A 24819-nucleotide genomic window follows, 5' to 3' on the forward strand; every position below is an offset into this window, starting at 1 on the left:
GCATAAAAAAGGTTAGTGTCTCGGTCCCACAAAAACCTTACCGAAACAAAGTATATTAACAATTAATAATGATCGATTAATAGATTTAATTGTCATAAATTTTATAAAATAGGTTTAATGTTGACATTATTCAATTATCAAAGACCTTAGTAAAAAATAGGTTTAATTGCTTCTTTTGTCTCCAGTTTGGTTGAAGTGTGTCAAATTCGTCCCCCTTTTAGAAAAATGTCAATTTTGTCCTCATATAGAAAACATTTGTGTCAATCAAGTCATCTCTGTTAAAAATCATTGCTTTTAAAACTCACTTTATCCACTGCAATATCAGGGATCGGACCCATGAAGTGGTTATTATTCAAAACTCACTTTAAGTTTTTAACACCATTAGTTTGTATTTAACAGAGATGACTTGATTGACACAATTTTTTTCTATATGGGACGAAATTGACATTTTTCTAAAAGGGAAATGAATTTGACACACTTCAACCAAACTGGGAACAAAAGAAGCAATTAAACCTAAAAAATAGAGTATCAAAGTGTCTTCTACATATCAATCATCAATCACTTTGAAAGATATTCTTAGAATACGAAGAATCGTGACATGGAAGAAGCTAAGACCGGACGATTTATCCTCAACCCCCGTTCAACCGAAACCATTAATGTTAAAAATCATTACTAAAAAATGTCAAGAAGATATTGCAAACTTTATTGGTTAGAATTATGTGAAGTAGTTTATTAACAATAGTTCAAGCTACACACACTCCAAGGCCTACTTGTACTAATTTTTCCCTATTTACATTCTACTCCACTGAAGAAACAACATCATTTAACCATATACACACTATTTTTCTCTCATATCCAACATCCAACCAGACGACAATTCCAAAGATTTTGCGAGGGTGTTCCATATGATAATGACACTAGAAACAGAAGACAACCGAATTATCGATTAATCAAACAAATCATTGAAACAGTGACCCTATTCAAGAGCTTGCTGTGGATAAAATGTTACATGATCAAAACGTTCTCTTTCAAGATACCTTAACGCTTCATTTTTTTTCTTCTGTATGCCACAGAATGTCTTGTAACCCTGATGAGAAGATTTTGTAGAACTGCATGTAAACCAGAGAGGGATGCCATCATAATATATTAGAAGAAAAAATGAAAACATACAGAAAAAAAGATGTAGTCTTTAGTATCTTTCATTTGTTAATAGAACTAAAAGTATAGGCTCAAGCTGAGAAAAGGGACAGGAAAAAGGCTTCAGCTTTGGTAAGAAACCCAAAATAATAAGTTGAATTTGGCTTGAATTCTGGATCTGAAGCAAAGAGTAGGAACTTTCACATGCCTTATGAAACTCAAGTGTATCACCCCCTGTCTTTCGCAGCTCCACCATGTGCACTGAGGGAGCCACTTCAAAAACCTGCCGCCAACGAAAATTTATTGCTTCATATGTTCTTCTGACACAGTGATTGTGATCAAAAGACTAAAATTTATGTTCCAGATCATATTACATACTATAGTTAGGAGTGTATCATACTAATTGAATGAGAATATAACTCATCAACACGAAAGAAGTTATTGGCATTTAAAAGAGAGAGACAGATTTTTGTACTGACTTGGCCTCATTTCATCAGGGACAAGAAAAAGGGACAGATAATTTGTCATGTGACCACAAATAAGAAAGAGAAAAAAAAAAGGCTTTTTATCATAAACAAATGTTTCAGTACCTCAGTAGCCATTGAAAGGTGACCCTTCCTTCCGTTCTGGTCACCTTGCAGCTTCATCTGCATTATTTAGATATGCGTAAGAAACAATACTCTACAGACCAATGTCCAATGCATAGCAAAATTGAAGAGAAACAATCACCTTTACCTTATAATTTTGGATTTGTACATTAAATCCCAGCGGCTTAGCTGCTTCTTCAATTTTGTGCATAATTTCAATTGCAGGGCACTGTGAAGTAAAACAGGTTTCTTGCTTTACTTCATCCTACAGTGTCGAGATACATAAAACAGATAAACAACAAGCATCAAGCAGAAGGAATAAATATAAATATAATCATTTGATATAATGAGCAAGCTACTACATTGAATTTTGATCTGATTAAGAAATAGAACACAAATTGATTCAAAGACCATAGTCCACAAATGATCACAGGTTGTTAGTTATATTTCATGGAAATTGACAGCTTACGGTTTTAAAACAACATTAAGAAAAAACTATGAGATATGCATGAAAACGTCAACATGATCAAAGAACAAATCATTCACCTACCGTTTGCATCTCGAACAAACTGTCAAGATTGAAACTTTGGGACCTAGAAATGAGCTCAAAAGCATTCATGTAGACGGGTTTCACTTTTCTTTCTGTCACTAGATTTTTCTACAAACCAAAGTGAATGAATAAACAACAGAATTCCCACCGTGGATGAAAGAAGTTGAGTACAAACGTTGACCAAAAATCAGTACATCAGACTCGTTGAAAGCGAAGGCTACATCATCCATGCTTAGGTCCTCTTCCTCAGTAAAAGATGTTGGCTTGTATCCTTTCTTGAACCACTCGTCTTTTAAGAGCTCGGGAATTTTTATCCTCTGCAAAAACGCAAAGACAAGAACTTGAAGGGTAAATTACAGAAGCAATCAGCCACAAACAAAATCAATAGTAATGATCCAGTATGAAATGAAGCAAACATTCAAAGCTAACCGTTTGAGGATTTGGGTCTAGAATGCGTTTCAGCAGTGTCTTTGCCTGTGGTGGAAACCATGATGGACAAGTGAATTCTGCCTTGATAATCTGAAATGTAGTAGTATTATAGATTTAGACTTGTATAAACAATGATAAATTCTCATGCCATAGGTAATAAAATATTAATAGTATAATAATAATAATAATAATCTAAAATGACTTACTTTCTTGAACAGAGCCATATGAGTTGGAGCATCAAAAGGCATGAACCCAGCCATAAGTACAAAGAGAATGACTCCGCAAGACCATATGTCAGATGTAGAACCAACATAGCCTTTATTATGAATCACCTGATGCAAATGGCACATAACATACAATTTAATGAAAGATTCAAGGACTAAACACCAATGTAGTTTACAATGTGTATACCTCAGGAGCAACATAATTTGGGGTTCCACATGCTGTGCGGAGCAGTTCATCCTCCTGCATTACGTAAGAATTTGAAGAAAGTTAGGCCTAAGGTCACATTCAAATGAATCGTGCATCGATCCAATAAGGAAGAAATTATCTTACTTTCTGCGTGTACGTACTCAATCCAAAATCTGAAACTTTAAGAACGCTATTCGAGTCCAGAAGAAGATTCTCAGGCTGCAAAATACAATGAAGATGGCCATAAAAAAAATTAAATCATTATCAATTTTATCAGTCTATATTTAAAAGTAATGGTGCTGGAGAGAGAAGATTAGGGAAGTTGAAAGACCTTCAAATCTCTGTGATACACGCCTCTACTATGGCAGTAGTCAACAGCATTAATAAGTTGTTGGAAATAATTTCTAGCTTCATCTTCTTCAAGTTTCCCCTTTGCAGCCTAGAAATCAAATGTATGTACTCAGATGCAAGAATATTAACAAAACAAAATGAAAAAGAGAAATAAAAAGTAGAGTAAATAAGACTTACTATCTTGTCAAATAGCTCTCCTCCATCAACTAACTCCAGAACAATGTAAATCTTTGTTTTGCTCGCCATCACCTATCCTTTAATAAAGGACATATATTGACTGAATAAAGTGAATGCATGCAGTGGATTCAAAGAATGAGATAACATTAGTTACATTATATCCACCATTTGCATCTGATACGTAATCTAGGTAATTACAATATATGCCTATCTATATCTTTTGACATGAGATCAAAGTTTTAAGCATGATAAAACTCTAATCAGAAAGCCACTTTCATAAAAAGAGTTTGCAGAAGAGTCAAAAACTTTGATTAAAGAAATAAAGAAAGTGGTCCAGTGGTTCAAAAGAGACTAAATCTCCCTCAGGACCATGCAATGTTTTTATGAGTTAACGTTGAACAGTTTTTCCACTAAACCAGATCAGTTCTGGAAGTTAGTGAGCTTAACAATATAGAATCCGTTTTTCAAATCATCAATTATTTCACAGGCATGTCTAAATCGGTCATGAACTTGTGTCAGCATGGTTGTAATGATGATTCCATCCAACTTTGAAATTACAGAAAAAGTTTGAAGCTTTGTGCTATATCGGCAGTATCACGTGTAGAGTATATATGTTTCATAGTGGGATACTTTTTGTTCTTTTTGTATTCATGCACATGCTATATTTAGAGTGACCATATCCCAGTATTTTTTAAGTACCTTACTAGAGTTTCTTATATTATATTATTTATCAGAAACATCAGAAACACGTTCTTTTACGAAAAAAAAAATATTAAAAAATATAAGATTAATTTTGAATGAAAATAGATGTTGAAAGAGATAATATATATGAAGAAGTGTTATGGTAGGAACCTCAAATATTTTAGTAACATTTGGGTGATTGATGAGTCTCATGGTGGATATTTCTCGCTGCAGCTGTTCCATCATGTTGTGGCGGAGGACATGTTTGCGGTCGAGGATTTTGATGGCAACGTTGTTGCCGTTGTTGACATCTCTGGCGAACTTCACCTTCGCAAAGCTTCCTTCTCCAATGGTTTTTCCCAGCTCGTATTTCCCAACCTTCAAACTCATTTTTCCTTCTTCCTATGTTCGTTTCTTATCCGTTTCCTCATCTGGTATATATCTGTGTACACGAACCTCCTACATGTTTAATCACTTGCTTGAAACTCGAAATGATTGTGGTTTGTTTCCTCTGAATGGTGAGAAGCTGAGAGTACCAATGGGGAGCAAGGAAAGGAGATATGTATGGGAAAAAGCGAAAAGTGCAACAGGTCCCACACGACAGCCTCTGTCACTCATTCATTCGATCTGGTTTTCCCTTAATGCCCTAATTCCACGTTTCAAACTCTGTTGGCGGGTTTCGTTTAACAAATTAAATTAAATTAGAAATAAAAAATAATTTCACGTAGCTTTTAAGTTATTTGGCATAATTACGAGAAGAAAAATTAAAAATGTCGACACGACGTTTGGTGAAAATTATGATGTCGGCACACACCATAAAGTAACTAATTATAAAATGACTAAATTAATTTATTGTATGTTTTAAGTTTAAAAAGATAACACATTTTATACTAAAATATTTAGATTATGGGCAGTCTCACGTCAATATAGGAAGATTATGATTTGCAGAATTCAAGGAAGAAAAGAATGAAGTTCATAAATGTCTCATGATTGACACAATGTCTGAGTAATGATATGATAAGTAAATTTTAATGATTTACTAAAAAGTTTACTAAAAGGTTAAAAAATCTTTGATGATGTTTGGTGGTATATAGAAAGGAAGAATGATTGAAGTTAGTACAATAAGTATGGAAAATTAACTTATATATTGATAATGAAATTATGTTTTTGTTAACGGATTAAATAAATTGATATAAGATTGAATTGGTTGAGTTATCAACTCATAACATTGCTTGAGTTTTGGAAGATTGTTCTTTAATTAACTTTTGGAAGGAATCTTGGTGCTAGATTTATTATGAATTAATTATAAAATTAAAACTATTAGGAAATGTGGATTTTAAACAAGACTAAGTAAACACATGTATTATGTGTATAAACATTTACTTAATTTAAAAAATAATAATAATAAAAATATTAAAAAGGTGTATTTTCAATATATATAATTATAAATATAGTTGTAGATTACTAGGGAAGTATACGATTTAAGTATAGAAGTTAAAAGACAATGTTACAAGTCACCCTACTACAATTTAATAACTGAAAAGTAATTTATGTATGTAAAAAAACACTAACAAATATGATAATAAAAAATGTAATAAATATATATAATTATAATATATATGTTTGTCATTTGAATCTAAGCTTTCAGAAAAAAATCTCTGATAAAAAAAAAAAAAAAAAACTGTAGTGAATAGTCCTGACAAGTTGCAAATATCTGTCCTTTCTGAGAACTTTTTGTAGTTATCCATGTAGAGAAATCCCATCAAATATTTAACAATTTAACATTGCCGTAGATAGTGTTCTTGTTGTTGGAAGGTTTTTCAGAAACCATTACTTTTCACCTTTGTTACTGCAAGGTATGTACCTCTTTGATTCATTTATATAAAAATAAATTATATATATATATATATATATATATATATATATATATATATATAATTTTTTTTTTCTTTCTGAAAGTATACTCTAAAAAATCAAATTCTTTTATGCATCTTTTTAATATTTTTTAACAATTTTAAGATATTTCTAATATTTTAGAAGACTTCACATTTAAGATAAGAATAAATTATGAAAATTAAAGAATTAAACAAATTTGAAGAATCTTAACAATATAATAATTTAATAGCATAATAATATCAATATAATAACAATAAAAAATTATTATATAAAAATTAAAATAATTGAATAATGACATAGTTAAATTAAAAATAATATTAGAGATATTTTGATATTTTCTTTCAATTTTTTTATGATTTTCTATTATGTATTTTTTTTTATATTCAAAAATATTTTTCTATTACAAAATAATGAAGTTTTTATGTTCTTTTTTCTTGGGTTTTATGGAACATTTTGCTTCTACTTCATATTTTTTTCTTTCTTGTTCTTTTTTTAAGATTCAACACATGATTAGTAATCTGAATGAAATTTGTTGTAATTTTAATTATCATCAAAAACCTTAATTATCATAGTTAGACAATATCATTTTACAGATGAAGAACAAGTTTAGTTTCATATATGAATTTATCTCTTAACCAAGAAATTGGAGAATTAATCCAAGATAAAATCAAATTGTTGTCACACTTGCATGCATGAAGTACAGGGTGACCATAAACAAGTTGAAGGATAAATACTGAACTTATTTTTTTATCCAACCATAATAATTAAGACCTTCAAGAATTAGAGAAATCTTTTATTGAAAGTATATGAGAACTTAGTTATTTAATAAAACATGAAATTGTTTTATACATATAGGTTTCACATAGGGTATAGTCTGCTCCCTCTGTGGTTGACGGCATTATTTTTTATTCTTTCTGTATTTTTAATGAATCTCTCATCTACTTAGAGAGAAGCTTTCAATAATAAAAAAAAAAAATTAGAACATAAGATTAGGGTTTAGATAACAGTGGAAAAGCATTACACTTATTACATATACCATTAGAGCTGCAGCTCTAAATTATTTATGGGTATATGTATGAAATAAATAAACTAATAATAAGGGCGACGGTAGTAGTTCTTCGTTCGGGCGTCAAAGCCACCCTGGATACTTCCACCGTTGCCGTTACCATTGAAAGTACCACTGTTATTCAGAAGCTGTTCATCGTAGTGGATTGAGTTGTTAAACCTGTCACGGTTTCCAGCATATTGGCCACTGTTGATGGTTGCACCGCCGAAATCCTGGCGACCGGAGGAGTGATTGTTGAATGAGTTGGAAGAACCATTGTTGGAGGCTTTGGCTGCTTCCTCAGCCTGAATCATTTCCATGATTCTCTGCATCAAGTCTCCCATTTTGATCTTCTCCCTCTCTCTCAACTTATTCTTATTCAATTGCCTTACTGACTAGGCCATATATATATACATACAGATGCAACCAAATTAGAGAATCGAATTCAGAAAATATCCACTCCGATTATCAAGTGGTTTTGAGGGAATTTTGAGGGAATTGCATCAAGTAGAGTGATTGTTCTCCATGTATAATTGTTAAGGAGAATATATCTATAAGTAATTTGTGTTAAAGACGTTTGTCTCAGCCTATCATGATGCAGACAGCATATATATATATATATATATATATATATATATATATATATATATATATATATATGCAAAAATATAGAATTTGAAAGGTGACAGAAGCGACAACGATAATAATAACGACAATAATAGTATCGTGGAGTGCTGAAATGCATTTAGGTCTTTTCCTGGTATTATGGATCTGCAATAAGTGATTATGGTGTATAGGAAGCAATAGCCTAAATGAAATTTCTATAATTTCTTCTTGTAACACATTGTTTTATTTCTGCACTACCATAAAATCCATAAATCTCATTTTATTCCTGTTAAAAAATTGAATAAACCTAAATATCTCCTTCATTTTTTTTTCTCTCTTCTTGTCACCCAATCTCGTCATGCCTAACTTCACTTTTATCTGGATATGGAAGTTTTTGAAATATATTTTTCAGTAGGAAGATATTTTTAAATTTAGAACTGTATTTTGGAATACAATATTTCGGAATGCATTTTAAAAGAATATTTTCAATTTTATATTCCTAAATGCAATTCCAAATTTAAAAATATTTTCGATATATACCGTTTTTGAATGTACCTTTTTAAGGTACATTTTGAAGAGTATTTTTAGTTTATAATTATTTTCCAAAATATACAATTCAGAATATATATATTTTTTTAAATACATTCCAAATTATATATTTTGAAATATAGTTTTGAATTCAGAATTACTTTTTAAAATAGGCACTTCCATGGATACAACAGAAGCTCCAAAATACGAATTTAAATTAATAGTATGAAAGATTAATTATTCAGAGAAGCATTAATGTAACCACTGGCACTAATATTGAAAATTTATTCGGTATTTCCCTTGAAATATCTCAATAATAATCTTATTCTTAATGGTTTCCGTACGCATATTCTTTTGAGTTACACTCAAATTTATATATTAATCAAATAACTAAATGTACAATTAACTTTTTTATAAAAATTAAAATCACATATTAAGAGACTGAAAATAAATTTAAATCTAATCAAATTATTACTATCACAATATAAAAGTGTAGATTAATTTTTTTGCTAAAGGTTATACCAACGAAAGTAAATTCAATAGATAAACGCTAGTTATATAAGAAACTTATTAGTCAAACATTCAACTCCATCCCCACTTTTTTTTTTTTTTTTTTGGTGGATTTTAAGAAAGAGAGACAGAAACAAAATAAAGGAAAAAAATAAAAGGAATAAAAAAGATGATGAAAAAGCTAACAGAGATGTGAATAAAAGAACAAATAGTAAAAGAGATCTAAAAAGAAAATAAAAACAAAAGAGACAAAAGTTGCATATGTAATAAATAAGGTGATAAAAAAGAAAGAAAGAAAAATAGGAATAAATATATTAAAAGTGGAATGAAAGAGAACACGTATTAGCACAAAGCACACCGTGTGTGGATTATTCGTCGTAGCAGCACTAGATAATGAATATGTTCTCCACGACTTTCGGTTTATATGTTTTTTATTATTATAGAAATATACGTTGGAATATTTTGGTAGTTAATTGTTAGATTAAAAATAAGTTTTAGAAAATAATAAAATTTTAATTTATGTACTTCTTATCTTCCATATATTTAATACCATGGAATAACTTTTAGATTATGTGCTCCATAAATATAAAGTACTTAAAGATTAAATGAGAAACGAATAAAACTTTGAATTATATACTTCATATATTTGATAAGAACGAATAACTTTTAGACTCTAATGTTCCATAAGAAATGGATGTATATCCAACGATATGAATATGTTGCCAATTTATGTGGGAAAATTAGTGATATAGATTTGTGCGGTCTACCAAAAGCATTGGATTCGCTTTCTTGCATCTATACATTGTTGGCTTAGATCTTCGTAACAATAAGGTATAGTACAAACACGAAGTCCAACTTTTGTTTATATATATATGTATGTAACATAATATAAGGATACATTTCATGCATATAGAGGTAAGTTTTGTATAATTTTTTTTTTAAAAAATGAATTACAATTTTATTTTCTCCATGGTAGATTTTTAAAAGAATTTATGTGAAAATAAAAAAATACAACAAATTTTAGTGATTCTAATGTATTAATTATGATTTTTTTATTGTACATTTATTCATTTATACATGCTAAAATGTATAATATAGTTCAATAACTCATTAAATGAAAAAAAAAGGATTAAAAAAGTTCAAACTTTGAATTAATGTTGTACTTTGTTGGACATAATGACTCAATAGACTTCAACTATGAACAACTTAAAAATATGAATATTAATAATTAAATCATAATTAGTTGGATTTTAATAAAAAAATTATTTTAAAATCTATAAATATATAAATTTAAGATAAAGAAAAAGATGATTGCATGTGTCTTTAATATTTGAATTATAAAACGAATTAATTTTTAACGTCAGAATATTTTTTTTCAAAAATTATGATATTTTAATAATTTTTTTTACAACTTTTTAAGAATAGATTATGTGACACTATTATGTGTATAAAAAAATTGTGAAAAAAATTTGTTAAAAATACTTTAACCTTTTTTTTCAAATACCTTCGATTTCGGTATAGGTAACTGTAATGGCACCTCGATGCTCAAATTAGGCGTATGATAGTAGAATCTCGGTTCTTAATTGAATGTTTATAGGTATCAGTGAGGCATAAATGGAACGTGAATAGAATGTAAGTGAAACGTACTTGCCTTTTAGCCTTGACCCTGTATTTATAGGTTATCATAAGCCCAATAAAACATAAACGAACTTACCTTAAACATTTTACCTGGATATTCGGTTGGTTGCTCATAAACAATTTTATAAATATCTTTAATCAGATATTCTTAATTTATTTTATTCTCTGCTGGAATATTAGCCCAATCACTTAAACGCTGGTCCAATTGCGGTCCAATATCGTTTTGTTTAGTTTGACGAGCGCTTTGGATGGACTGATTGGCTCTGAATACTAACTGCTCGACCCCGATATCATACTATACACCTTCTAAACGGTTTTTGAGGAACAATTATTAAAAAACTTTTAAATGAAAGATATCTTTGAACTCTTAGGAAATTTTCTCTTAAAATTGAACCGTTTACTTGGAGCCTCCTGAAGCAGTAAGAAAGGCTTTGCATGCATTTGTCACGAAGGAATAACTTTAAAACATAGGAGTGTGTCCATCCGAAATGGATATATGCGCCGAAACTCTTTTCCGACCAAGTTGCTATTTGAACGTTAGAATATTATTAATGAAGAATTTGGTGGTGTAGCAAAAGCATTGGATTCGGTTTTCTTGCATCTATAAATAGGAGAAGAAGAAGAAGAAGGTAGAGAGAGGAATCGAGAAGCAAAATGTCAAACTACTACGAGCGTATGGCGGCTGAAATGGCAGCGAAATGGTCGAACAACGGTACTTCAAACTCATTCAACAACCATGGCAATGGGAACCAAAACTTCTCGAATGCAAAGATCAACAGCGGCGCATATTCAGGCGATCGGAACAGGTATAACAACTCAAAACACTACGGTGAACGTGTTATTAATAACAGTGGCACTTTCAATGGTAATGGTAACGGAGGCTTTATAGAGGGTGGCTTTAACTCCTCTACGAGTAACTACTACTATTAGTTTTATGCTCTAATTTTACCAATAAATGTAATGCTTTTCCACTAAACTTGTAATGCTCTTGCTCAATAATAAACACCTTTATGTTGCACTTTATTTCTCCATTTTTGTTTTTTCTTTTCTTTTCCTTTTTTTAATAGAGATATCAAGATAGAATAAAAAAAGAAAAGAAAAACGTTTTTATTAAATGATATTGGAATATAATTATAATTATAAAATGTCACCAATTTCAATTTTATTTTCTTTTTTATTCATTCATTCACCGGATTTTTATTTATTCATGTTTTGTTTTGCTTTCAATACTGATTTTTACTACTCCTATTATATTTGTTTTTCTTTTTTTTAAGTTATCATTTGCTTCTTATTTTTTTTCCTTTTTTAAATTTATTTTTTTAGTATTGTTCATGTAAATCCAAAATATGAAAAAAATTAATAGAAATTTAAAATTGTAATAATGAAATTTAAATTAATGTAATTTAATAAGAATTTAAAAATCATACATCATCTTATTAAATGATATTGGAATATATGACAAATGATATAAATAATAAGAAGATTGTAAGAACATGAATGACAGGTTAAAAATTCACTATGAAGGAATTATTCTAAGATCCATACCAAAAGACGAAAAACAATTATGAAAAAAACAGAAAAAAGAGCGAACAATTACAATCTGTTATACTTTTAAATTTGGATTAAATTTTTTACTGAAATTTATTTATTTATTTTTATTCAATAATGCTTACTTGTTTGTTATACTTCCAAATTTAAATTAAAATTTTACTAAAAATTATTTATATTTTATTTAATAATACTTTCTTAACTCACATTTTTCATCTTTATAATCTAATTAATTAAGGGAGAACTTTCAACCTATATTTTTTTACTTTATGTGCTTATAATTTTGTGGTTCCAATATTTTTTATTTTTTCTAATGATTTCATTAATTATTCATTATTTATAAATATTTTTAGCATCTTATTTCATCGTTTATAAATAAAATCAACGGAATTTGAAAAATTACAATAATTAAATATTAAAAAGTACGTATATGCAGCACGACAATACCCTTCTTTATGCTAGTAATTTTAAAGCAATTTAAAATTATCATTTCATCACTCTAAAATTAACTCTATTAATAATTAAACCATTTTAATAGTTTAAAATTATCACGACAGCAACACGTTATTTTAGAGAATATTATTCCTTAAATACTGATTAGAACACTCCAAATGCTTTATATATATAATCCAAATTCGACAAAAAAAATATATAATATAATATTGAAACATGGTTCCAACTCATTTATAAATATATAAGTATAACAATACATTATATTTAATGTACACAAATATTATTTTCTTATTTTGTCCTTCATAATATTTTTAAGTGATAATATAGTATTCATAAAAAAGATGCCAATTTAAAAAATAGTTAAAAGAATACATCAAAATATAAAAGTGAAGAAAAAACAGGAAAGAAAGCAAAATAGTAGAAAAAATTCATACAAATTAAAACGAAGTAACTGCTGGTAGTTTAAATATAAGTATTTAAAATGTTTGATTTTATATAATTAAGCTTTGTATACAGTACATAGATCATATACTTAAGTATTTTATTAGGTAAGAAAAGTTTTATATTAGGTATGATAATCTAATATTTATTGTGCATTAATATCATTCTAATAAGCTCAACAATATATTTTAGAGGGTATTCAGATATAGAAAATTGAGATTTTCATCTCAAATCACATTTTAATATGCATAAGTGATTATAATCTTCATTTAAGGGCCTGTTAAAGATTACTTGCAGCAAAACATAATAATAATAATAATCATAATAATAATAATAATAATAATAATAATAATAATAATAATAATAATAATAATAATAAAACCACCAAAACTTACGTTAAAATTCTATCGGCTGAATAAAAAAATTGAATAAAATAAATATATTGTAGCCAAATCAATTTAGCAACCATAGATAATCTCCGCATACCACAAAATGCAAGTACATATTTTAATTAAAATGAAAATGGAAGAAACTTTATGATTACTTGTGATATTGGCTTTTGGATTTAATAGTTCTTCGTTTTACTATTTTTATTTATTTATTTGAGAACAACAATATTAAATTTTAATCTTATTTTCTATTTTTTTCTAACACCTTTTTTTTCACTTGTGTGAGTTTATTATTATAGACCAACAAAGTCTATTGATGGTCTTCTTTAGATAGTGAAAATTTTTCATTTTTTTTTTTATTTTTTGAAAATGAATTGTGTCAATTTATCAGTTTTGATTAAGAAAAATGAAAGACGTAAAGTAAAATAGAAGAAGCGAGATAAGGATACTTGAGAATTTGTAGATTATTAGTCTTCTATCAACTTTGATTGAAGAAATTAAAATGAGAATTAAAAGGTCGATAAATTTGAAACATAGTAAAATTACAAAAGAAAAATGCAATGTCATTGACTGATTGAGAAAGATAGTTGATGTTACGTAACAAGAAGGATGGAAAGAAGAAAAAAAAGAAGAAGAGAAAAGTGTTTTAATAAAAAATATTTTTATATTAAATTTTTAAAATGCTTTAATTTACTTTTAATTTAAATATTTGACTTTTTTTAATAAATTAATTAAATAAAATTAACTCAATTTTATTTAAATTATGAAAATGCTTTTGATTTTTTTAATTTCAACAAAAAACACAAAAGCAAAATCTTTGAATTAACAAAAGTACAAAAGATAAAAAAAATATAATAAATATAAAAATGATTTAATTTACATGATTGTGTAAAAAAAAAAATAGAAATTAACAAACACCTTCCATCTATTATCTCTCATAGATATGTGCTCGCAAAACCCACTCCCTTCTCCCTTTCCATAAACATTACATCACTCGAAACAAACACAACATAACTTTAAAATGTACTTATGTTTATTAAAATGTATTTTTTAATATATTTTTTAAAATAAAATCATAATGGAATTCTATAGATAAGTGATTAACTGTAATCATTGTAGAATTGGAGCAGAATTTTTTCTCAAGAATAAACCACTTTTGATTTGGACCAAACCGTTGAAGCCAGTGAATGAAGAATCATAAGGGAACCTGAAACCCTTATCATAACGTCTAATTTTTGTTTCTTTCTGTAAGAAAAAGATGAAATTTCAGTGGATCCAAATACAAATCTAAGTAAAGAGGATATATTCTCTGACCAAATATTGTGCAATAATAATAAAAGTTATATATTATTAAAGGTTTGTGCTAATTTTCTTATTTGGCAATTGGATTTGAGCTGAGGACAATACCTTCATTCGCATCCTATTCTCCATTGTTATTTCCTATAATAAGACCATCCTTCTTTTCCTTTATAATAATATAAATATAGTGCCCCTACTGCTCACAACTTGAGTGTAATTAAACTCAAGTTATTGTTGCATTTCATCTTTCTTTTTGGTTCAAATTTTAAAGTATTATATAGAATAAAATATGTTATTATATTATTTATCATTACACACATATGATATTATATATATATATATATATATATATATATATATATATATATATATATATATGCCTCATATAATTGTGTAGCTATAATAAATACTGAAACTCATTCCCACTGGTTATGGCTCTGCTATAACCTTGTTTGTCGAAATTTAGTTACATTCTCGTACTCACATATACAATGGGAACAGCTCACAGTAGTCACACTAACCTTGGAAGCGAATGCACGTCTTATGATGCCGGTGCCACCGGTAGCATAGCACGTTGGGGGAAATCATTTGAAGTTTCCATGGGCCATAACAAAGAAAACGACAACACAGATGTTTGGGGTGTGAAATACAAAACATGTCAGAAAAAGAACACGTGTGGTTTTAATCTGAAGGCAAGCCGTGACAGCAACGGTGTGGAGAGCATACATTTCGGACTAGGTGACTTTGGCGACAACAAAACCGAATTCGCGGTGAAAATCACGAGGGTTAGTCGTGATGGTCTCCGAGGAGGGATAAGCGGAATCGATTCTTGTAATGCTCCGGTGTCCTTCACGAGGGCGAAACAAGATCACACAATAGAGACAACCTTGGTCGCATACGGTTGTTCCTTCAGAGAGGGTCTTTTTGTTTTGGAGATGAAGAAAAAGGTTAACAGTGAGCATGCTTATATGGTGAACATGGCACACTATTATATTACGAAAGATGTCGGTCTTTCTGTTGAGGCCAAAATTCTTCGCAGGAAAAGTTGTTTCTGTGTTGAAGTGGAAGGTCCTTTCAAGCATCCCAGTGAGGAGTTACGTAAGGTCATTGTCAAAACGCGTAGAACCGGGATTTGGTCGCGTAGTGCTTGTTCTCATTGTAACGCTGCAAAACTTAGTAGCAGTGATGGTGGAAAGAGTGGAGAATCCAAGTCATCTTTGAAAGCTGAACCAAGTTCACAGAAGGGGCATGATATAGTAGGTCAAATTTCTAATCATGCTTTCTCCAGCAGTATCAAGGAACAGTACAACAAAGGCCTTATCAATTCAACTGGATACACATCAGGTTCTCTAAATAATTCTATAATCTTCATAGATTGTAATTTTTGAACTTGTGTTTTTACTTTATGTATTTAAACATCACTTCATTCAAATAACAGATGTACAAGATTATTGGATTTCATACAAATCTTGGAACAGAGGCTAATTATAAACTGCATGTTCTATATCTTCATAAAGTGCAACATTTCTTGCTCATGAAATACACAAAAAGCTAGTTACCTTTACTTTTTATATAAGGGTAATTCTTCATACCACTATTCTTAATGGATCACGATATTTTGATAACACTTTTTTACAATTTTTATGACAATAGAACACATATCATTATTTTATTGGTCTATTTGAATTTAAGTTTAAAAAATATTTAAAACAAACTAATTACAAACTTGTCAAAAAGTTGTTAAAAAAGTGTTGTTAAAAAAACTTTTTCATTCTTAATAGTTCTTAATATATAAAGGATAATGATATTTAGATAACATTTTTTTTACAACATTTGAATATTGATTACATGTGAATCTGTGATTGGTAAAAAATTACTCTACAATAATGTTTATGACTATTACTATTATGATTGATTGTGGAGTAATTTTTGACCAATCACATATTGACACGTAATCAATGTTCTTGTCAAAAAAATGTTATCTAAAAATCAATATCCATATATAAATTTCTATCATCCAACTTATGCATTGGTATTATTTTAATAATTACGCATATCAAATTTTAATAATATGATTATTATTTATACTGATGTATTGTTGTAATTTTATTAACTAATATGTTATTATATTTTTAAAATAAATATTATTTCAATAAAAATATAAATTTACAATTTATATTAATCTTATAAAATATAATTTATATTTTTCAATAAATACTCACTTAATATTATTAAATATGAGATTCGGATAGGATAAAATTCCTAGTGTTTGAGTGGCAGGCTAATGAGGTGTCTTTTTCTCTTTCACACAATCTAATGGACATACAAAATATGGTATACGATTCGTTATGCTTGCAAATTCCATTTTCCTACAAATTTTATAGCTAATATCATATGGACCACCTTTGCCAGTTTTCTACTTTGAGTCAGTGCAAAGCTTCTTATATAAAGAAATTGCAATCACAGTATGTAGATTATCAAAATTGATTTTCCACTTCAGCTCACCAGTATCATATATTCCTGTAGCTGAAAAGTATATATATCTAGTGAATAATTTTTTTTTTTCGAGGTTTGAGTTACTCAAATATAGATTTTGGTTTCGTTTTATTTTTTAACAATGATTTTATTTTCCCTTTTAATAAAAATTTGAGAAAACATATGATTGTGAAGCTATGGAGAGTTAATCTGGTTCATAGTAATGTTATTCCAAGTGGTGTCCTTCATAAAAGTAAAATTAAATAATAAATATATTATAATTTTAAAAAAATAACACTTAAGAATGAGTGAATATTTTACTTTTAATCAACTCAATATTTTAATTAATATGAAAAAATGAGTCAATACCTTTAAAAAATGTAAAAGAAATATTATATTTATTGAAAAAAATAAAAATACAAAAGAACACGTTTCTTTTTTTGCAAAAAAAAAAAGACAATAAAGGAAATACATTGAATATGTGAATGATTTTTTTTTTTCACTGGAAAATTGAGTTCAATATTTAGTAAAAAAATAAATTAGTATTTAATAAAAACCTGAAATAAGCTTGAAAAAATTCAATTATTAGTATTTAATAAATAAGCTTCAAAAGACAAAAGCATTGATATAAAATTATGAACTGATGATAAGCTTTAAGTGGTTTGATCTAATGAATTTTGATAATTTTCTTGACGATAATATATCCTGAAAATTGTTTAATTAAATGATAATTTGCTTATTAAAAAACTTTTAAAGAAAATATTTTATCTCAACGAAGTTGATTAAATTATCACACTAAACAATGGTAAAGTTCCTCTTATACTAATCAAACGAAATAATAGAATGAACTTATCAAGTAACTTAAAAGAATAAACTGATTAAAAGATTTATCAATAAGTTGATTAGACGATAAGTATATTAATCAAACGATATAAGATGAGTCCATGATACTGTTTAAAATTATAAAATGATGTATAAGACACTTCTACCAAACATCAAACCTCATCAAAGAAACTTTTTAATTGTTCATGTTCTTTATGATTTACTTAATTTTAGATTTGAATGAAACAAATCAAGCATATATATATATATATATATATATATATATATATATATATATATATATCCAAATGGTCTCAGCAATCAAATTATAGAAGCTAATTATATTAATAAGACGATACAATGTTGAACATGAGACTATAAAATAGAATGAATTTATTAGACAACTCAAAATTTTAAGTGAGTTTGGCTTAGCAAGATTTAAACATTTGTCTCTATACACCACACTAACATAACCCAACAACAAAGCTAAAAACTTTTCATTAAAAAATACACACAACAATAATCATATATATAAATGCATCATATATTATAAAACAAATAAATAAATAAAATTATAAATTATTTATTTATTTAGCATGAATTATAACATAAAACCATTCTGTGGGATTTTAACAACCAATTGGAAACTTCTTTTCTTTGTTGGGATGGAAGACTCCCCAATGTTTCTCTATGTCGGGATTCTTTTGATTCTCATCAAACATACTAAATACATAGATCTCTGTGGGTTTCGAAGGCCTTCTAGGGCTACCTGTTTTAGCCCGACGAAACAAACCCTCTAAGTATGTCTTTGCATTGTCATTACTGGCGCCAAATCCTCCATCCGACGGCCACCCACTCTCCGACACAACAACCTCAACATAACCAATTTTAGTGTTATCAATTGCAGCATGCACCGAATCCAACACAGCATCAAACAGATTCTGGTATTTGTATTCACCATCTGTTACCACAACATCTGGTGAGGTGAAAAGAGCATAGGAAAGTGATACGTCATGAGGGCTAGTAGAGTAACCATAATAAGGGTAGACATTGGCTAGCAAAGGTGCATTTGCATATACCAGGTAGCCGATTATGGGTTCGATGTATGACTTGACATCAGCTCTGAAGGAGGCTTGTGATGGAGGGTAAGTGTTTCCTAACATGGTCATGTCAATGGCGGTTGTGACCTTAATTTGATCCTGAAGGCCTTTAGCCCTAATAGCTTTGTATATGTTTTGGATTGCAGGTAGAACGTATTTGGCAACCTTATAGGTATCTCCGACGGCGGGATTCACTTCGTTGCCGACTGCCACGTACTTGATTCTGACATTGGGTAAGAAATCTAAGACATTGTTTTGCACCCAAGTAATAGCCTCGTTAGGGAAGGTGGCGAGCTGTTGAAGGTCGATGTTTGGCACTCCAAGAATGAGCTCGATGTTTGAATCTTTCAATGCATGTAGAATATCTGGTTTAGGATCAAAGACTCTCATTTTTTGGATACAGTTTTCTTGGTAAAGACTGACAACTTCATTTGCCGGAGGTAAATTGTCGCCGAATGTACCATAACACATGCCAACTTGAGCATCTGCTAGCCAAAACATGAAAATTGGTGAGCATTATTATTATTAGAAAATTTGAAAAAGTGATATGCTTCAGAAAATAATACTGTAATGGTGGAAATAAATGAGAACCTATAGTGCGAAGGTTAATTGTGAATAGCTGGAGAAGAAGCACGACAGTGGGCAATGAGAACATCTTGGTGGAGAAGAAAGAAGACATGTGTTATACAAAATAAGACACAGAAGAAATTGATGATCACACTTGATTCCTACAATCCTCTTATATAGCTCACCCTCAATGTCTTACAAGTAATTTCAATTATAAAAATCTATATGAATAAATATCGTGCTTTCTATGTATATCCACATACTTTATTTAATAATATTGTCTGCTAGCTAGCACATTATCTATATTACATGATCACATTTTCAGTAAAAATAACAAAATATAGTATTTATCTTATCCTTTACGAAAGTTTGACTCAAATTTTTATTTAACTATTTTTCCTTTTTTAAACTAAATTTGCAGTGTGTGTCTATATATATTACATTATCACGTTTTTAGTCAAAATAAAAAAATATAGTATTTATATATATTATTCATTATGAAAGTTTGACTAAAATTTATATTAATTAATTTTTCCTTTTTTAACCAAATTTGCATGTTATTTCATCCCTATAAGTGATCATCTCACTCATCTATTTTACTTCAAAATTATAATTAATAACTTCATAAATATCGAGTGTACATATTTTGAAAAGGTACATGTTTCCCTTCCAAAAATTCCCTATAACACATAATCCATATTTGGGACTAAAAATTAGTAAAATATAATTAAGATGACAAACTGTGCAATTACTTTCTGCATTCCCTTAATAATAAAAAAAAACTTAATATATTAAGTGACAGTTTGAGATTTATTTAGTTTTTAAAAAAAAAAATCTAAAACTTTTTATTATTTTTTTATTAATTTAAAAAAAATTAATTATGTGTCAAGTCAATATTGTGTCATGTATAAATATCAATGTTATGCGATAGTGTCAGTGTCATGTGTCTAGTCATATCAATTTAACTTATCGACTTGAGTGTCATATCTCATTGTTTTATATTCAATTTTATCTCAATTTTTGTTAGTTTTGTTCAATTTAGTCTTTTTTTTTTAATTTTATTCAATACAATTCTAATTTTTTTAATTTTCTTTTATTCCATCCACATTTTAGAAGAAAAAAATATTCATCGAAATTTAATTCGTTATTTTTAAAATTAAAGAAAATAATCACTTTTAGAATTAGAAGGATAATTATTGATTATTTTTAAAATTAGAAAGAAATTTTTTCATTATTATTAAAATTAAAAGGAAAGTTATTCGTTGTTTTTCAAATTATAATTTTTTTAAAATTAGAAGAAATTTTTTTCATATTTTTTAAATTAGAAGAATAATTCTTTATTATTTTTAAAATTAGAAGGAACATTCTTTATTGTTTTTAAAATTAAAAGAATTTTTTTTTCATTGTTTTTATAAAAATTATTCATTATTTTAAAATTAAGAAGAAAATTCTTAATTATTTTTATAATTAGAAGAAAAATTCTTTATTATTTTTAAAATTAGAAGAAAATTTTTTCATTATTTTTAAAGTTAGAGGAAAATTTCTTCATATTTCTAAAATTAGAAGCAAAATTTTAATTTGGTTTTAAAATTAGAAGGAAAAATCTAATTTATTTTTAAACTTAGAATGAAAATTATTTCTTATTTTAAAATTTAGAAGAAGATTTCTAATTTATTTTTAAACCAATTGGGACCCTATTTTTACATGTAGAAAAATCAAATATAAATATAACACTTATATTTCAATGCCATAGTTAGAGTTGGTTTAAAAATAGTAAAAATATTTATTAAAATGTGAATTTTAATAAAAATTAAATTTAATCTTAATTTATAAAAAAATAAAATTAAAACTAAATTAAACAAAAATAAAAATAAATGAGATTGAATCAAATATAATAAACTGACATGTAATATTAATGTTAACATACTAAGTCAATACTGGATATTGTCTTGACACATGACATTGTTACATAAAATAATTTGGACTTGACATATGAAATTTGTTTTAAACTAAAAAAAAAAATTAAGAGATTGATAAATTCTTTTAAAAAACAAAAAAAAAAACTATAAAATAACATGTGTCACACAATTTATTCGTCATTAATTATTCACACGATATCATAAAAATAATTTATAAAAACTGGGGAGTATCGAATATAAAAACAGAAAGTCTCAGCATTATACAAAATCAATAAAAATAAAGAAAAAAAATATATTAAGGTTAATAAGGAAAAGACTCAAAGAGCCTTCACTGTTGCACCATATCATATCATCACTGTTATTACAGTCAATGTCGTCGCCCCCTTCTTTTTGCACCCCCATCAAGGAAAAGACTCAAGGAAGAGAAGGTTGTTTCTTTTTGCACCCCCATCAATTTCTTGTTTCACCCTTCATTGTTCTGAATTTCATTTCTACCCTTCTTTATTTAATTTGAAGTTGTCTCCTTCGTGGGGTCGCGCCCCGCCAACTTTCTTTATTTTTTTTATTCTTTTATATTATATTTTATATTTTAAATAAGATAATAAAAGCTCATCTTTTAAAATAATTTTTTTATTCATTTCAATTTACAAAAATAATTCATTCCACCTTGGTGTTGTAACATCAATCTAAATGGAAGTATACTCACAAATAAAAACAAAGATATAAATGAAAAGCTCACAGCACACTTTAATACAACATTCCACATTAGTATTACAAAACCAATATGGCCATAAGAATACTAAAAATTAAGAGAAATATAAATAAAAGACCATAAGAAATTTAACACAAGGCAAACCCTTCTCCTGTAAATGTTTCTGATAAAAAAATTGTAAATTTTCTTATACAATTTTTCTAGCAAAGATTACCAACCTTCTTAGAAAATTTTCTGAATAAAATAGCAAACATTATATATATTCTATCTAACTCTCTTGTATACCTAAAAAATCAATTGAGTTGTGATGGTAACTCTAACACTACTTCTATACATATTTTTATGTTTTTCTCTTCATATTACTTGATATGAAATTTGATGAATACTCACTAGAGAATCAATATATTTTTCTTTCACAAAATGTCTCATATTCTGAAACAAACATTTTAAACCATTCTTGCTATTAGTGATCTATGCAAAATCATTGTAACAATTTTCTTGTTATCAATCCTTATTATTTGTACATTAGATTTATTGTCACTAACAACTCAATAATACTAAGAGAAATCTATTACTAACACCTCAATCAAACCAAATCCAATCACGCATGCATTATATTATGTATTGTCAAAGTCATTTACACAAAAAGAATGATCTAGACAACTGTTTGATTTTCTCGTGCCGACAAACATTGCACAAATACTTGTTATATTATATTTCTTTGCCTTTGACACAACTAACTGGATACTTCTTGTCTTTGTTAGGAAAGAAGATCCCCCAATGTTTCTCTAGCTCGGGAGTCTTTTGATTCTCATCAAACATACTAAATAGATAGATTTCTGTGGGTTTCGAAGGCCTTCTAGGGCTACCTGTTTTAGAACGACGAAACAAACCCACTAAGTAGGTCTTTGCATTGTCAATACTGGCGCCAAGCGCTCCATCGGACGGCCACCCGGTCTCGGACACAACAACATCCACAAAACCAACTCCAGTGCTATCAATTGCAGCATGCACCGAATCCAACACGGCATCAAACAGATTCTGGTATCCGTATTGACCATCCGATACGACAACATTTGGTGAGGTGAAAAGAGCATAGGGAAGTGATATGTCATTAGGGTTACTAGAGTAACTAAAATAAGGGTAGACATTGGCGAGTAAAGGTGCATTTGCAGATACCAAGTAGCCGAGTATGGGGTCAATGTATGATCTCGCATCAGCTCTGAAGGACCCTTGTGATGGAGGGTAAGAGCTTCCTAAAATGCTTGTGGAAATGACTGTTGTGACTTTAATCTGATCTTGAAGGCCTTTAGCCGTAATTTCTTTGTATATGTTTTGGATTGCAGGTAGAACGTATTGGGCAAACTCACCGACGGGATCCACTTCGTTGCCAACTGCGACATGCTTGATTTTGACACTTGGGAAGAATTCCAAGACATTGTTTTGCACCCAAGTAATAGCATTGTCAGGACTGGTTGCAAGAGCTTGAAGGTCGACGTTCGGCACCCCAAGAATGAGCTCGATGTCTGAATCTTTAAGTGCAGATAGAGTATCTCTATTAGGATCAAAGATTCTCATCTTTCGGATACAGTTTTCTTGGTAAAGGCCCACAACTTCATTTGCCGGAGGTAAATTGTCGCCCAATGTCCCATAACATACGCCAACATTTTGACCATCTGCTATCAAAAACATGAAAATTGTAACCAATAAAATTTAAGCTGCTGCATATCTGGAGATAAAATTGTAACATATATATAGTATATTTTTGCTTAAAAGGAAATAAATGAGAACCTGTAGTGCGAAGGTTAATCGTGAATAGCTGGAGAAGAAGCACGAGAGTGGACAATGAGAACATCTTGGTAGTGAAGAGAGAAGACATGTTATATGAAATATAACACAGAAGAAATTGATGATCACAATTGGTTCCTGCAATCCTCTTATATATACTCACCATCAATGTCTTAAAAAAAGTAATTTGAATTATAAAATTCTACATAATATATCTTGTTGTCCATGAATCACATAATTAATACTGAATATCCTTAATTATATTATAATATCGCCATAAACAAAGAAAAAATAGATTGTGTTATTAAGAAGAATACAGATAAGGTGTAATCAAGCCAATATTTATTCACTATTAAACGTTAATTGTAGAATCTATCTCCACTGTAATATCTTCCATAAATCAATCAAATTTATTTACTATTATACAGATCTCACATCATATGAATCAATATACAAAATCTCATTTTAAATGTTAGAGACTATACATAAAATGGTATATATGAATATGACCAACATATATGAGTAGCAAAACTAATTGAATCTAGTTAAAATCGTATGGAAATAATAATTAGTTTTAAAAACGAATTAAGTGACAAGTGAACACTTTTGTCCTTTACATATGAAATTATCTTTGTAAACTTTAGAATACAATTAGAATAAAAAAAAAACTAAGTCGCCATGAGATACATATAAGATTTTTTTATTATCAGCAAATAATATATATATATATATATATATATATATATATATATATATATAT

General features: G+C 28.4%; 5 protein-coding genes across 9 annotated transcripts; 1 reads left to right on the forward strand and 4 right to left on the reverse strand.

The window, feature by feature from the left end:
• Positions 1 to 639: 639 nt before the first annotated feature.
• LOC106760160 (CBL-interacting serine/threonine-protein kinase 9) lies at positions 640 to 4821 on the reverse strand. 5 transcript variants are annotated; one of them, XM_014643610.2, is made up of 14 exons: positions 4495 to 4821; positions 3643 to 3714; positions 3446 to 3553; positions 3259 to 3333; positions 3115 to 3168; positions 2910 to 3035; positions 2704 to 2793; positions 2469 to 2591; positions 2275 to 2382; positions 1873 to 1989; positions 1728 to 1784; positions 1346 to 1420; positions 1038 to 1109; positions 640 to 917 (listed from the first exon to the last, which is right to left on the reverse strand). In XM_014643610.2, exons 1-13 carry the CDS (start codon positions 4711 to 4713, stop codon positions 1047 to 1049), a joined length of 1287 nt encoding a protein of 428 aa, XP_014499096.1. In that variant the 5' UTR covers positions 4714 to 4821; the 3' UTR covers positions 640 to 917; positions 1038 to 1046. The 5 variants fall into 5 exon arrangements, with proteins under 5 accessions (XP_014499096.1, XP_014499095.1, XP_022636098.1 ...); XM_014643609.2 differs by having other exon boundaries at positions 640 to 1109; XM_022780377.1 differs by lacking the exons at positions 640 to 917; positions 1038 to 1109 and having other exon boundaries at positions 1116 to 1420.
• A 2222-nt stretch (positions 4822 to 7043) lies between these two features.
• LOC106760226 lies at positions 7044 to 7741 on the reverse strand. The gene has a single exon (XM_014643693.2). The coding sequence runs from the start codon at positions 7606 to 7608 to the stop codon at positions 7309 to 7311; it is 300 nt and encodes a 99-aa protein (XP_014499179.1). The 5' UTR covers positions 7609 to 7741; the 3' UTR covers positions 7044 to 7308.
• A 7345-nt stretch (positions 7742 to 15086) lies between these two features.
• On the forward strand, positions 15087 to 16161 carry LOC106760185. The gene is made up of 2 exons (XM_014643647.2): positions 15087 to 16020; positions 16115 to 16161. Exons 1-2 carry the CDS (start codon positions 15168 to 15170, stop codon positions 16159 to 16161), a joined length of 900 nt encoding a protein of 299 aa, XP_014499133.2. The 5' UTR covers positions 15087 to 15167.
• Positions 16162 to 18602: 2441 nt separating this feature from the next.
• LOC106760024 (glucan endo-1,3-beta-glucosidase, basic isoform-like) lies at positions 18603 to 19813 on the reverse strand. The gene is made up of 2 exons (XM_014643463.2): positions 19665 to 19813; positions 18603 to 19561 (listed from the first exon to the last, which is right to left on the reverse strand). Exons 1-2 carry the CDS (start codon positions 19750 to 19752, stop codon positions 18603 to 18605), a joined length of 1047 nt encoding a protein of 348 aa, XP_014498949.1. The 5' UTR covers positions 19753 to 19813.
• A 3169-nt stretch (positions 19814 to 22982) lies between these two features.
• Positions 22983 to 24150, reverse strand: LOC106760026 (glucan endo-1,3-beta-glucosidase, basic isoform-like). Its single transcript, XM_014643464.1, has 2 exons — positions 24063 to 24150; positions 22983 to 23947 (listed from the first exon to the last, which is right to left on the reverse strand). Exons 1-2 carry the CDS (start codon positions 24148 to 24150, stop codon positions 22983 to 22985), a joined length of 1053 nt encoding a protein of 350 aa, XP_014498950.1.
• Positions 24151 to 24819: the final 669 nt, after the last annotated feature.

The sequence above is a fragment of the Vigna radiata genome, chromosome 5 (genome assembly GCF_000741045.1).
Source record: "Vigna radiata var. radiata cultivar VC1973A chromosome 5, Vradiata_ver6, whole genome shotgun sequence".
In the NCBI taxonomy this organism is placed as follows: Eukaryota; Viridiplantae; Streptophyta; class Magnoliopsida; order Fabales; family Fabaceae; genus Vigna; species Vigna radiata.

Excerpts from the sequence above, each read along its gene's own strand:
- LOC106760160 (XM_022780377.1), bottom strand. The coding sequence starts at position 4,713 with ATGAGTTTGAAGGTTGGGAAATACGAGCTGGGAAAAACCATTGGAGAA. Across the intron at positions 3,334-3,445 it reads TGTATCACAGAGATTTGAAG|CCTGAGAATCTTCTTCTGGA; the intron begins GTCTTTCAACTT and ends TGTATTTTGCAG. Across the intron at positions 1,421-1,727 it reads ACCTTTCAATGGCTACTGAG|GTTTTTGAAGTGGCTCCCTC; the intron begins GTACTGAAACAT and ends CGTTGGCGGCAG.
- LOC106760024 (XM_014643463.2), bottom strand. The coding sequence starts at position 19,752 with ATGTCTTCTTTCTTCTCCACCAAGATGTTCTCATTGCCCACTGTCGTG. Across the intron at positions 19,562-19,664 it reads AATTAACCTTCGCACTATAG|CAGATGCTCAAGTTGGCATG; the intron begins GTTCTCATTTAT and ends TGTTTTGGCTAG.
- LOC106760185 (XM_014643647.2), top strand. The coding sequence starts at position 15,168 with ATGGGAACAGCTCACAGTAGTCACACTAACCTTGGAAGCGAATGCACG. Across the intron at positions 16,021-16,114 it reads TTCAACTGGATACACATCAG|ATGTACAAGATTATTGGATT; the intron begins GTTCTCTAAATA and ends TTCAAATAACAG.
- LOC106760226 (XM_014643693.2), bottom strand. The coding sequence starts at position 7,608 with ATGGGAGACTTGATGCAGAGAATCATGGAAATGATTCAGGCTGAGGAA.
- LOC106760026 (XM_014643464.1), bottom strand. The coding sequence starts at position 24,150 with ATGTCTTCTCTCTTCACTACCAAGATGTTCTCATTGTCCACTCTCGTG. Across the intron at positions 23,948-24,062 it reads GATTAACCTTCGCACTACAG|ATGGTCAAAATGTTGGCGTA; the intron begins GTTCTCATTTAT and ends TTTTGATAGCAG.